This window comes from Globicephala melas, chromosome 13 (assembly GCF_963455315.2).
Source record: "Globicephala melas chromosome 13, mGloMel1.2, whole genome shotgun sequence".
Classification (NCBI taxonomy): Eukaryota; Metazoa; Chordata; class Mammalia; order Artiodactyla; family Delphinidae; genus Globicephala; species Globicephala melas.
This window is the reverse complement of record NC_083326.1, coordinates 14,569,189-14,582,906: the sequence shown is the minus strand read 5'-3', so window position 1 is coordinate 14,582,906 and position 13,718 is coordinate 14,569,189. Positions and strand designations below refer to the sequence as shown.

Sequence of the window (13,718 nt, the reverse complement as noted above, 5' to 3'; positions counted from 1 at the left end):
TCTTAGTCAGGGCACATGAGGGAAAAATGATTGCAATTGCAACATAGGATCACATCTACTCTCATGAAACAACCAAACAGGTGACTGTCTAGATGGGGTTATTCCAGAAGCATTGTCTTCCTCTCCCTACCTGAAATGCCACCCTTGGAGGAATGTCCCCTGGGTCTAGAAGGTTGTTTTCATCTTTATGAGTGTCCTACTGGAGGGTGAATCCTGGGATAGGGCTTCCCCTTCATCGTCAGCTGCATGGCGGGCTTTAGTGCACTCAGCTCAGGATCGAGCTCTTGGGAAAGAGGCTCAGGGCGTCCCAAGGAGAGGAAGGCGACAGGACACTGAAAACACACCTCACATGTTTTCCCTGGTCTGGCTCTGGATAAGTTGGGAATCAATGTGATTTTAAAAGAAATTAGAACACATCACATCTTATGTGGTTCTTTGATAATCAGAACAAAGGCAAGATAAATCTCTTCACCATTTCATATGTGATTTCCCCAAATGAAGGAAATCCAAACATATGGCAAAGAAGCTTTAAAATCTGTTAATGTGTGAATGTCATGATAAAAATGGAACTGGGGAGTGTTGTGAACCGCCAGGCCGTGTTCTCTGAGAATGGAAGGGAATCTCTGGAACCGATCTTCTCCCTTTACTGCGGAGCTGACTAAATCTGGCTCTGGGGACTACTTCTCTCTGGCTGGCAATGGAATTTTGAAGAAACAGTGCTACTTGCTAGGCTTAAATATACTGAAAGAGGGGCTCAAAATGAGGTAATAGAAAAACTGTCAAATGCTACAGAAAATCTGGTGACTTTAGGTGTTTGAATCCCAGTTCCATCTACTGTGTGACCTTGGGCAAGTCAGCTGACCTATCTCTGTTTCCTTAGCTATTAAGTGAGACGGATCATTTTCAGCTTATGAAACTATTTGGAGGAGAATATCAGTACCATCAGCAAAATACCTAGTCATGGTAAGGGCTGAAGAGATGGGAATTATTATGGCATGAAGAAGGCCAGCGTCTATGTTCAACCTAGCCCATCCGACTGGGTAACGATAAAGCAAGTCTGAGCTTCTAGTAAGTGGCATCTATAAAGGCTCTAAGTCACTACAAGGAATCAGTAAGTGGCTTTCAGAGAGCAAAGCTAAAAATTCAGCCTGCTTTCATCAATGAGCACACAAGTTCACTGTCAACCTGTTTGTTAATCTCAGTATTAATCACTGTCCTCTCATTTGGAATTGAAATAAGAAAACTACCTGCCTTTTGGACAATATGTTTAAGCTTTTATTGTGAATGGGAGCAAGGACTGGAATCTAATAGACAAATAGCCCAGATGTAAAGAACATTAATTGGAACACTCTTTATGGACAATTATTCACAGCACACAAGTTCAAACCAGAAGATGCTGCTTGAAAATCATGACTTTAGTCAAAGTTGAAAGATACAAGAATAGTTAAGTATTTTGCATAAAGGAAACTTGATGACCCAGTAGAACTGATGCCCATAGAACGCAGTCTCTTGAGGGTTTTGTTTTGCTTCTTTGAGGGAGGCCACCGTTGTCAGTATCAGTTCAGCTGGGGGTTCCTTCCTTCACGCTGAGAACCTGGAGAGTCCACCAACTTAAAAAATATTAGAAAGAGTTAAGCGAACGTAGTTAGTGATGCCACAGTCTAATGCTAAAAGTAAATCCACCCCAGTAAACCATCAATATCACTTGGGAGACTGGTAGAAAGGTAGATTCCTAGGTCTACCCCAGACCTACAGAACTGGAAACTCTGGGGATGGGACCCAGCCATCTGTGCTCTCACAAGTCCTCCAGATGACTCTGAGCACGTTAATGCTTGAGAACAACAGCTGTCCCCCGAGAGAAGTTAACTTCCTCCTTTTGGGGAGCCACTATATTTTCGGGTCTTTTTGTTATATTAGCTTAACTTGTGTTCTGATATGACTACATATGTGTGTGTGTGTATATATATATATATATGTTTTTTTAAAAGAAAACCTTATTTTTTTAAATTTCTTTTATTGAAGCATAGTTGATTTACAATGTTGTGTTAATTTCTGCTGTATAGCAAAGCGATTCAATTATACATGTACATACATTCTTTTTCATATTCTTTTCCTCTATAGTTTATCACAGGTTATTGAATATAGTTCCCTGTGCTGTACAGTAGGACCTATTCTATGTATAATAGTTTGCATCTGCTAATCCCAAACTCCCAATTCATCCCTCCCCCACCCCCTCCCCACCTTGGCAACCACAAGTCTGCTCTCTATGTCTGTGAGTCTGTTTCTGTTTCGTAAGTTCATTTACACAGGTGTAGTTTGACCAAAGTTGGAAATTACATGTATTATCCCCAGGAATTTGTTACTAAAGTAGCAGCCGGGTAGGGAGACTGCTAAGGAATGTGGGATCTTAATTGTTACTTTGCTTCTTTGGCAATGCCTCATTCCCCAAATCAAAGCTAGTTTATGAACTACACAATTCAGTATTATAAACCCATGACTGTAAATGGTAGTCGTGTGGGCAACTTGGGAGGAGGAGGCAATCGGGGTTTCTGCCAGTTCTAAATGCATTGTGGTCGGCTTGTTGTGGCTTCTGTTCAAATTAACTAAGACTGAAGGAAGAATGAGTAGCTCTACTTTTTTTTTTTTTGCGGTACGTGGGCCTCTCACTGTTGTGGCCTCTCCCGTTGCGGAGCACAGGCTCGGGACGCGCAGGCTCGGCGGCCATGGCTCACGGGCCCAGCCGCTCCGCGGCATGTGGGATCTTCCCGGACCGGGTCACGAACCCGTGTCCCCTGCATCGGCAGGCGGACTCTCAACCACTGCGCCACCAGGGAAGCCCCATGACTCTTTCTGAATTATGGTTTTCTCAGGTTATATGCCCAGCAGTGGAACTGCTGGGTCATATGGTAGTTCTATTTTTAGTTTTTTCAGGAACCTCCATACTGTTCTCCATAGTGGCTGTATCAAGTTACATTCCCACCGACAGTGCAAGAGGGTTCCCTTTTCTCCACACCCTCTCCAGCATTTATTGTGTGTAGATTGAAGCTGGCCATTGTGACTGGGAGGCACTGTTTCTGAGGTGGGAGCCAGCAGAGTGAAGCTGGCCCCCGCCTTCATAGAAGCAGGGTAATCAGAAGCTTTTTAGTTACTCTTGACCATATGTTGCTTTCCTTATATTTGGAGCTTCCGTTGGAGCATTTCACATATTAATAAATAGAACCTTTCTATTCTCTGTACTGATCTGATGGGACAGTGGGATCTCTCCCTTAAAAGTGAGAGCAAATTTGTACATTTACTTTCTTTCCGTAACACCCCCAGCAATGCATTCCCCAGTTCCCATTCCTCATGCTCGCCAAATAAGAGAAAAAATCCTCGGCTTCAAAAAACAATGAACTGGGTCCCAACTACAAAAGGAACCCAAAGGCTCACCTCAACCTTCATTGAAACTCAGGACAGTCCACAGCCGCATCCAGGATTATGGATCAGGGCCTGGAGCTGAGCTGAGCACTGCTTCATGTTATAGAAACCACAGGGTAAAAGTTCCATTAGCTTTTGTGAGAAGGGTAAAGTTAAAAGATTTAGGTTCACCTTGAAAATGGTTGGCCATAACTGTTGCTAAAAACTTCCTGTTTGTTGTGATATAGTAGTTTAGATTCAGTGCGCACTTACATGAATCTTTTCTGAATGAAGTAAATATCTTTGTCATCAAAATGTACGAAGATGCTCAGTTTCTAACTACAGCTCTGGGAGATTTGGCCACAGGACTTGATGTTTTGTTACTAAAACGGGAGAGGGGAGTATATGTGGATAGTTTTTTAAGTTTAAGAAAAGTCCTCAGCCTCTGAAAATCCCTGCTGCTAGTTCTTTTTTTTTTTTGCAGTACGCGGGCCTCTCACTGTTGTGGCCTCTCCCGTTGCGGATCACAGGCTCTGGACGTGCAGGCTCAGCGGCCATGGCTCACGGGCCCAGCCGCTCCGCGGCATGTGGGATCTTCCCAGACCGGGGCACGAACCCGTGTCCCCTGCATCGGCAGGCGGATTCTCAACTGCTGCGCCACCAGGGGAGCCCCATTTCAGTGTTTGGCCAAGAATAGGCCGGGCCAGCCGGGGCCCAAGAAGTCAATCACAAGTTCTGAGAGCCTTTAGAACCACGTGATCTATTCACAGACAAGGGTGTGGACAAGAGAATTAGTCATTCAGGGCTCTGTACAAAGTTGATACTTATTTCTGTATTGCTTGATTGAATCCTGATTTTCTCTCTGAATAAAGGCTACCAGAGACTTTCTCTCTAGGTGCTTAATGCAACAAAGAACTTTTTTTTGCTCTGCATTTAGCACAGAGAATCCACAGTAGACCGAAGAGTGGTGACACATAAAGCCTCCCTCTGGAGAAACCATCCGAGGCTTGGCCACGCCAGCCCTGAGCCTCTGTTAAGGGGTCATCAATCAGAGTTACCCACCATGAAAGAGGGACATGGTGAACTCTCCAAGGTCTGTGAGTGAAACACAGTATTATTTATTGGCAGAAACATCGAGAGGGAAAGCTGCACTGTATCCTGCATCCTTCATATTTAAGATCAATGAGAACCATTCCCAGAAGATGCCTCACATGGCAGTGGACTGGCCAAGGCAGACAGCACGGGCTTTTCCCTTGAAAAGCTGCATGACTGGTCTCAGTTTCCTCACCTCTAAAATGGAGAGAATAATAGAATCTTCCTGAATCTTTCTCTTAAGACTGCTGTGAGTATTATCCGAGGAAATGGATGAAGGTAAGGTGTTTCACCCAGTACTTGGATTATAAAAAAATACTCACTAAAACTAGCAGTTGTTATTATTAGGGGTATTGTAATGATTATTTTTGCCTTTTATCATAAATTTCATGGAAACTTCTTAAAAGTTAATGAGAATCACATCATTTTCAGTTGCCTTGCTTTCTTCCTATAAATTTTATTCTCTTCTATCTCATTTACTGTCTTTGTATCTAAACAATGCCAATTTGTTATAATTCTTTTCCCCTATCCTCTATAAAATCATATACTGAACAGATCAGTTGACCTGAGATATTTTCACCAAGTTTTGAAATATTAGGATGAGACCCGAACTAGGTAATCTTGGAACAAATATGAAGGAGTACTATTTTGCATCAAAAGTAGCAAACAGGAATGCTCTCTTCCAAAAGCTTCTGTGAATAGGCCCTTCCACTAGTGTTCATCAAAAATAAACATATCTGGCTTCCTTGGTGGCGCAGTGGTTGAGAATCTGCCTGCCAATGCAGGGCACACGGGTTCGAGCCCTGGTCTGGGAAAATCCCACATGCCGCGGAGCAACTAAGCCCGTGCACCACAGCTACTGAGCCTGCGCGTCTGGAGCCTGTGCTCCGCAACAAGAGAGGCCGCAACAGTGAGAGGCCCGCGCACCGCGATGAAGAGTGGCCCCCCTTCACCGCAACTAGAGAAAGCCCTCGCACAGAAACGAAGACCCAACACAGCCAAAAATAAATAAATGAATAAATAAATTTTAAAAAACCATATCTATAGATCCACAGGGATCAACTCAAATAATCTATGGCCTCACTATCAAAATATTTTGGAAGGGTCTGGTAGGCTAAAAAATCCTATCAATGCACAAGTGCTAACAAAACTCCTAAATTGGAGTTTGATGTGTTAAGAGGAAAAATAATTTATGATGTTGAAAAGAAAAGCTAGCATGAGGATTGGCCACTCATTTTCTGAGTGTGTACTGACGTCAGCCTGATGTAGTTGCTGTGAAGTCTTACCTCCGAACGGTTTTATTCTTCCCTGCTCAAACCTCCCCTCCTTCCAACTCTCCCCAAACACCTCCTACCTCCCCGACCCCTCCTCACCCCACTCCCACTTCCCCAGTATGTTCATTATACCTTTGAGCCTCGATCCCACGTCTTTAAAGTTGCTGCTGCCCTCTGAATCCCAGGTGGACTGGCGAATGCCCAGGGCTCCCGTTGAGGTGGCTGATGGCTTCTGGTTCCCTTTGCTTCTAGGAGGCTCAGCAAATTCCTTGTAGCTTCCTGCCACCGAATGTACTCCCTCAGCTGCTCCTTCAGGCTCCCTCCCTCATAAACATGCAGGGACTCTCCTGTGCTCTTTTTTCCCATTAAATGTCCTGTTCAAAAACAAAAACAATATATAGCCAATATTTTATAATAACTGTAAATGGAGTATAACCTTTTAAAATTATGAATCACCATGTTGTACACCTGTAACTTATATAATTTTGTATGTCAATTATACTTCAATTTAAAAAAAATTCAATGCCACATTCATAAAGAAATAAAACAAGGCATATACTCTGGTTCAAAAAAACCCCAACAAAAACAGAATGCCACAAATTTAACCCAGGGGAATGAATGAACAAGAAATTAAAAGGGGCACCAATTGTGTTTGTGCTGCTTTCTCCTAAATGTGGGATAAATAGCATTTTATTGATATTATTAGGAGATAGTTCATAAACAACTGACAGATTTTGATCTGTGCTCAAAACGCCTAATGAATAGACAGAATTCAGAACTGCAACTCAGAAGCCCTGGGTCTGGTCCCAGCCCCTCTGCTAACTAGCCAGGTGACCTCTCTCAAGTCATTTAGCATCCCGAACCTTCAATTTTATCAACAATAAAATGAACATGTTGGACCAGATGACATCGAAAGAACCTTCCATATCTAAAATTCTATCACCATTTCTGTGTGCACCGAATTCTATTCCCAGCTGAATGATGGTGTTCGAACAACTACCCCAGTCAATCTTGAATTGTTCCTGAAAAGAAAAGTCTCTGTGCTTTTCTTTGTGTGATTAAAAAGGTGTTGCTCAGACTTCCCTGGTAGAGCAGTGGTTAAGAATCCGCCTGCCAATGCAGGGGACACGGGTTCGAGCCCTGGTCCAGGAAGATCCCACATGCCACGGAGCAACTAAGCCTGTGCACCACAACTGCTCTAGAGCCCACGAGCCACAACTACTGAGCCCACATGCCACAACTACTGAAGCCTGAGCGCCTAGAGCCTGTGCTCCACAGCAAGAGAAGCCACCGCAGTGAGAAGCCCGAGCAACACAACGAAGAGTAGCCCCCGCTCGCGGCAGCCAGAGAAAGCCCGTGCGCAGCAACAAAGACCCAACGCAGCCAAAAATAAATTAATTAATTAAAATAAATAAATTAAAAGGTGTTGCTTTCCTCTTACCTGTAATACAAACGTAGCAAAGGAATTTTTCATTTAAACTTTCTTAGAATTTTAGCTGAGACTGAACCTAGAAATTGCACCTAGAAATTGTACCTAGAAATTACAGTTTGTAATGAAATACAGGTTGAAGACAAGTTTTGGCCAACACTTTTCAGCCATATAAATGCAGAATTTTCTCTTGGAGGTCTAAAATGGTCACCAAAGTTTATCATTAGCTCCAGAGATGAGCTTTTGCCATATAAACAAATAAAAGTTGCTGTGCAGGAGGCCAAACCACTAAAAACATGGAAATTCATGTATGCAAATGGGGATAGCCTTAGGGTCAGAAGGGTATGGTATTGAAGGTCTGTATTCTTTACATTTTAGCCCATTGCTTGAATATACTCACATTATCTTATTTACTTTCTTCAGTTGATTTTCTCCATTTCTCTGTAATTGGGTTTTATAGCACTTTCAAATTTCTAACACTAGTAAAACTATGGTGCTTTTGATTTAAAGCTCACAAGGAAAGAGCTCTCTGTGGCTCCAGTGTTGACTGGCATTAGAAGTATGTAAGGCAAGCATCATGAAAATAGTACGTGGCAGACCTCAGTCACTGCAAATGGAAGGAGGCCCCTTACCAGCTGTTCTGTCCACCAAGAGAGAAGCCCTCACAGTAACTCTATTGCTTGTGTGTGTATTTACAGTTCACAGGATGTTTAAATGCAGATTATTTCATTTGATCCACACTGTACTAACTTCGATGAAAATGAGACTGGCCAAAAGTCACATACATGCAAGTGAAGATTCTGGGATTAAAATCAGCTCACAGTCCAGACTCTACGATATTATACTGCTTTGAAGTGTCTTTGAACTTCCCAAGGATATAAGGCAGTTAGAAATCATTCTGGGGTCTGGAAATAAGGATAAGGTCTGCCAAAGCTTTCTAATATTATCAAAAGGAATGGAGATCATATATCACTAGGTCATGACTCAGTTATGCAACTCAGGAAAATTAATTCTGTGTGTACTGGGGAGCCTGAAAATGAGGTTTTCCTGCATTGCAGTGTGAGCTTTGCCAAGTCACTTAGGACCTGACACTGCACACAATTTTAAGAGTCTATTAAGGACACTGTCCCAACTGAAGCATTGGAATCTTGAAAAACTGGCTCCTCACTTATCTACTTGGTAAACTTGGTACCCAGATATCTACTAAATAACTCTGCATTTAGCCATCACAATGATTATGTTCCACAACCTCCCAGGAAGTAGCAAATCATTTGGCTTAGAAATATGGAGGAAATCAAATCATGATAATGGGAAAGTGGGATTAGAATCTGATGCTCCCAGTAATAACCTCAGTTGCTCTTGTCCTCGGTCATTGTCTATCATCTGGTTAGGATGCTGGAAATGAGAAAGGCGTTATTGGCAATGAAGCAGAGGGATGATGGAGATGTTTTTACAAATAACTTCATTTTTGTCATGCTTGAAGAATTCTGTGACTTTTCTACAATGGAAGGCTAAAATGGGCCTCCATTCTGTGGGTGATTTAACATAGATCTTTGGGACCTTGTACTGAATTTCAGTATTTGCATATTTGGTGGATGGGTGTTCAGACTCCCTCCCCTAGACCACAGATGTTTTTCTTTTTTCTAAGGAAAGTGCGCCATCTAGAACGTCCCAGGGAAGCACACGTTCCCTGGGTCCTAATGCACTTCTTAGCTAGCTAACGTCAACCAAATAATCGTCTCCATGGCAACGTGGACGCTATGCCCACTTCCATCTCTTCTCCCATCATCATTTGTTATGTATCCATATAATAATAATGGAGATCAAAAGATAAGCACTTGAAAAAATAAAACCTTGCCAGGCGTAGGGGGGAAGCTTTTGTCCTCTTTAATCACGTAAAAATACCACTAAAATGGCAGGTTTGCAACAGAAAAGAATTTTCTTGAGCTCCATACTTGAAGATTATCCTAACTTCAGAAAATATCCATTAAGACAGAAAGCGTTGAGTATTAAGAGCTAGTTTTTCTGGAGTGATACTTCAGCTGTATTTCACAGTAGCTCGGATAGCACAATCATGTAACACCATTCTGCAGCTGAACACTGGTGCTCAGCATTCAACCCTCCACGGCACGCTCCACATCAGAGTTAGAACCACGAGCAGAAACATTTCATGGGTGCACAGGGGATAGTTACCAGTGTTAGTGTTGACCTATATTTTCACGGCACACAAAACATCTCCATGAACATCGAGACAGATAAGAATTGGTTACGTTTTCAGTCTAACTTGTTTTTCCATGGCCACATCACGTTTCTCTCAGCTGGAAGAAGCAATTCACTTAACAAACCTGCAAGTTTGGGCTAACAGCTTCTTCACAGACAGCAATATGTAGCTTTCGTTTGCATTAATTAAAACTAACCTTAATTAAAACTAACCTCCATGTCTTCAGTGACTGAGGAGGACAGGAATTTACTTAGGGCAGAAACCTCAATTTAAAATCTAACATGGCATTCATGCTTATGAATGCTCGCATTCCAACAGAGGGCATGTCCACCCAAAGCAAACTTGTGCCACTGCAATGTCATCTTAAATCTAAATGCAATTTTCTATGTCACCTCCCTCTTTCCCTTGTTCTTCATCAAATCTGCACAGTCAAGGGAGAAAAAGGAAAAAGAGTGTGTTCGAGAACAAATAAGAGAATAAGACAATTTGGGGGTGTCACTGGTCAGTACACTTTGGGGCTGGGAATGCCCAAGTACCACCATGAAGGGTGATGAAATGGCCGACACCCGAAAGACCTGGGGACTGATATGCTCTGGAATCACGTTGGCTTGCATCAGAAATACCATGATTATAGCTTCCCAGCTAACTCTCTTGTCCTGCGTTTAGCCTGCAAGGGTTACATTAACAATAAGTCTTTTTAGGGCTTCCCTGGTGGCGCAGTGGTTGAGAGTCCGCCGGCCGATGCAGGGGACACGGGTTCGTGCCCCGGTTCCGGAGGATCCCACGTGCCGCGGAGCGGCTGGGCCCGTGAGCCATGGCCGCTGAGCCTGTGCGTCCGGAGCCTGTGCTCCGCAAGGGAAGAGGCCACAGCAGTGAGAGGCCCGCGTACCGCAAATAAATAAATAAATAATTTAAATATATATATATATATATATATATATATTTAGTACAAAAACATGGATGAGCAAAAGAAGCTGGAAATCTGGAAGTTTCTTTCCACCTTCCCAGCCCACTGGCCGCTGGCCGCAGTGAACAATGGCCACTTGATCTAAACTCCCAGGAGCCCTTTTTAAGCATCGATTCGATTCTAGGTTTGGCTTCTTTAACATCTTCTAAGTATCCTTCTCTCTGGAAGTGCAAGGGTTTTCACCCATCCCAACCCTTCCTCTCTATACCAGGCTCCTGGGTTCCGGGTGTCCCTCAAAGATGACAAATACTTTCATCCCTGGGGTTGCCAAGACTTGGCAAATGATTCTTTCAGTAATAATGAAAACTACTCTGTCGCAACCCAGAGCGCTCCATTTCTCTGAGGGAAACCTACACAGCGCACAGGAGCTGAGGACGCGCAGTTCTAGCTTCACCCCATCTTCTAAATTCATCCTAGTCTTCACCCCGAGAGCCTGTAAATCCTCTGAGAGTTGAATTAGCAAGTATCTTTCCAACACACCCTCCCCTACTTCTAAGTAGATGACTAAGGAAATCGTGAAACGCACACGTACACACACACACACACACACACACACACACACACACACACACACACACACACACACACACACACACACCGCCTTAAATCTCTCTAGGGACCGACCGGCTTCCCGGGAAAGGCTAGGGCTGCTGTAGATGGCTGTGTGGGGAGCTGTCTGAGGAAGTCGAACGCTTGGCAACATTTGCTAGAGGCTCTGCTCGGCGCGGCCGAGAGCCCCGGGGTGACGCTGGAGCAGCGAGAAGCAGCGGGGCCGCTACCTGCCTCCCAGCTGCGGGGAAGCAAGCGGGTGCGCGCTCCGCGGCCCGAGACCCGGTCCAAGCCGCTGCGGTTCCGGGGGGCCGGGACGAGAGAACCTCCAAGCCCGTGCCTGGAAAGCAGGACTTGTAGGCAGGGGAAAGAGGGAAGGAGCTAGGGGAGAGCGTGAGGTTTCGGGTCAAGAGAGGCGGAGAAAAGCGAGGACTTCGGGGACAGAGACCCGGGATCAGCGTGGAGACCACGTGTGATTCCCGGAGCACCGAGCCTGCCGGATGGAAGGAGGGAGGGTTGGGCAAAAGGGCAGGGAAAAGAAAATCGCTGCAAGGCAAAGAAGGACTGAGGAAATTCAGGCGAGCCCCAAATAGAGGTGGGATTCAGGCGCTGATTGCCAAACAGATTTGAAACCCAGGGTGGGCGCTGCGCCCTATGTCCCACACCTGTGGCTTTGTCGGGGGTAAAGGCGCAGCCGCCAGGCTGGACCAGGGCTCCGAGACGCGCTCGGGGACCCAGCTCCCCAAAATTGTTCAGGGAGAGAACCGTGCCAGACAGGGTTGTGATTAGACGGATAAAAGGAGGTGCTGGGAGATGCGGAGGGAGGGTGATCTCCGCGTACGGCTGGGATTTTGGAGAGCTGCGCGCTGGCTCGGTTGTCCTGCGGGGGAGGGAAGAGAGCGGGAAAGGACCGAGGGACCAGCCGGAGGCTGCCGAGGGACCGACGGCTTCCCGGGATACTGAAGGGCAGGGTGGAGTTTTGGGAGAACGGGGTTGGCGTCTGAGTGGAAAGGTCGGAGCAAAACCCAGCCCCCAACGCAGAGCCGCAGAAAAGCTGAGAGATGGGGAGACTGGCCCCCTCGGCTGGCTGGTCCCGCCAGGACTAGAGCGCGCCGGACACTCACCCACCGCCCAGTGGTTGCCGCGCGGGTACATCTTGGCCAGCAGGGTCCCTCCGCCCGCCGACACCGGGGCGGCCGGTCCCCGGGGCGCCTGGCAGAGGACCAGAGCCAGCAGGACGAGCGGGAAGTCGCGGCCGCGCATGGTCCCGGCGGGAAGCCCTCGGAGCGCCGCGGCGAGACTGGGCGGAGAGTGCGTTTCCACTGCAGAGGAGAGACGGGAGGACCGGGACCTCAGAGGAGCGCCGCCGCCGCCGCCGCCAGCGCCGCTGCTGCAGCCTCCACGACGCCCCGACTTTATATGCAAGCCCGGGCGGGGGCGCAGGGGGATCCTCCACCGCCGACCCCAGCGCTCTGACGTCTCCCTGGAGCGAGCCGGAGCGCGGGGACAACGGTCTCCGAAAATCATCCATCTTCCTGCCGAGCGATGAACAGGCTGAGCGTACATTGTCCCCTCTCTCTCTCCCTCGTAGCCCCGTCCGCCTTCCCCAGCCTGGGTCAGTTCTTCCTATCCTCGACGCCTTCGCTCCAGCACAATTTAGGGAACTCTTCCCTCCCCAGCCTCACCGGGGCGCCTCCCGCGTTAGCTGCCTTCGGATCCTTCGAGGAGGAGCAGTGACCCCGCGGCCTGACCCCAGGGGCGAGGGGCGCAGCTGGGGTGGGGGAGATAGAGAGGGATGTGCGCCAAGGATGGATGTTTTTAGGCTGGGCTTTGCTAGAGGGGACCGGAGCCCGGAATGCAAAGCACCTCTGATTCTCAGACTTTCCCCCTTTGTGGATCACCTCCCTCCTCGCGGTCCCTGCCCATGAACCTCGCGACCTTTGCTCCCTCCCACAGAGCGCCGCCGCTTCACCGCCGCAAGACCCTCACCCCACCTGGGGTTTCGGAGGCGTCCCTGCCCGCTTGTAGGGTGCGATGGAGGCTGGAGCAGGAAAGACATGTAACGTGATCGGAGCTACAATACTAACAATAGTTTTACTATACTCCTGGTTCCCTGCACCAGCATACGGCATCCACGTAACAGAAGAAGCTTCTGCGGCGATTTCCCTAGGCCGCCTCTACCAGAAAGCTCAAACTGTCCCTAAGCTGCCATTTACACACTTCTCTAGAGCTGCCCAACCTTCCCCTTCTCCTTCTGTTCTCAGATACGAGGAATGGTCACCGGCCCAACTCCCGAGGCTGTCAATGCCATGGATACAAAGGGGGTGGGCACCATAGCAATGCAACAGTGAATAGAAGCGGGTAGGATGCGGTTGCCCACGATTCGGCTGTCAGAGCCGGGGGTGTGTTGGTGTGTTCCCGCATGCCAATTCCTCACCGAGTGCTGGTGAATTGCCTTGCTGGTTGGTTCCCGCTGGTGTTCCATGTCAATACTGGGCGTTGATACCAATTAGGTTGAAATCATACGTCTTTTGGGATATCTGGTGATTCAATACATCTGTGCCGTTCTTAGAGGATATGTGCCTATTGCATGACTGAGCATCCTTGGGCTTGGAAGAGTATTTCCATGCATGTGTCTGGCTAGAAGGTTAAATGCTAATTTCAAGATCACTATTATTAGCCAAGCAATAGAGTAATACTATCCTGAGGGAATACCCCAAGTGAAAATCAAGGGGGAAAAAAGCCTACAATGGGCTTGGACTCCATCCTTCTGGGTTCCCAGGCTCTGCT

The 13,718-nt window shown here is 46.8% G+C and overlaps 1 protein-coding gene across 1 annotated transcript; it reads right to left on the bottom strand.

Moving 5' to 3' along the window:
- Nucleotides 1–1,262: 1,262 nt before the first annotated feature.
- On the bottom strand, nucleotides 1,263–12,307 carry GRP (gastrin releasing peptide). Its single transcript, XM_060310705.1, is given in 4 exon segments — nucleotides 1,263–1,610; nucleotides 5,895–5,966; nucleotides 5,969–6,136; nucleotides 12,053–12,307. Coding segments are annotated over 4 exon segments (408 nt in total). The 5' UTR covers nucleotides 12,192–12,307; the 3' UTR covers nucleotides 1,263–1,581.
- Between the last annotated feature and the right edge of the window lie 1,411 nt (nucleotides 12,308–13,718).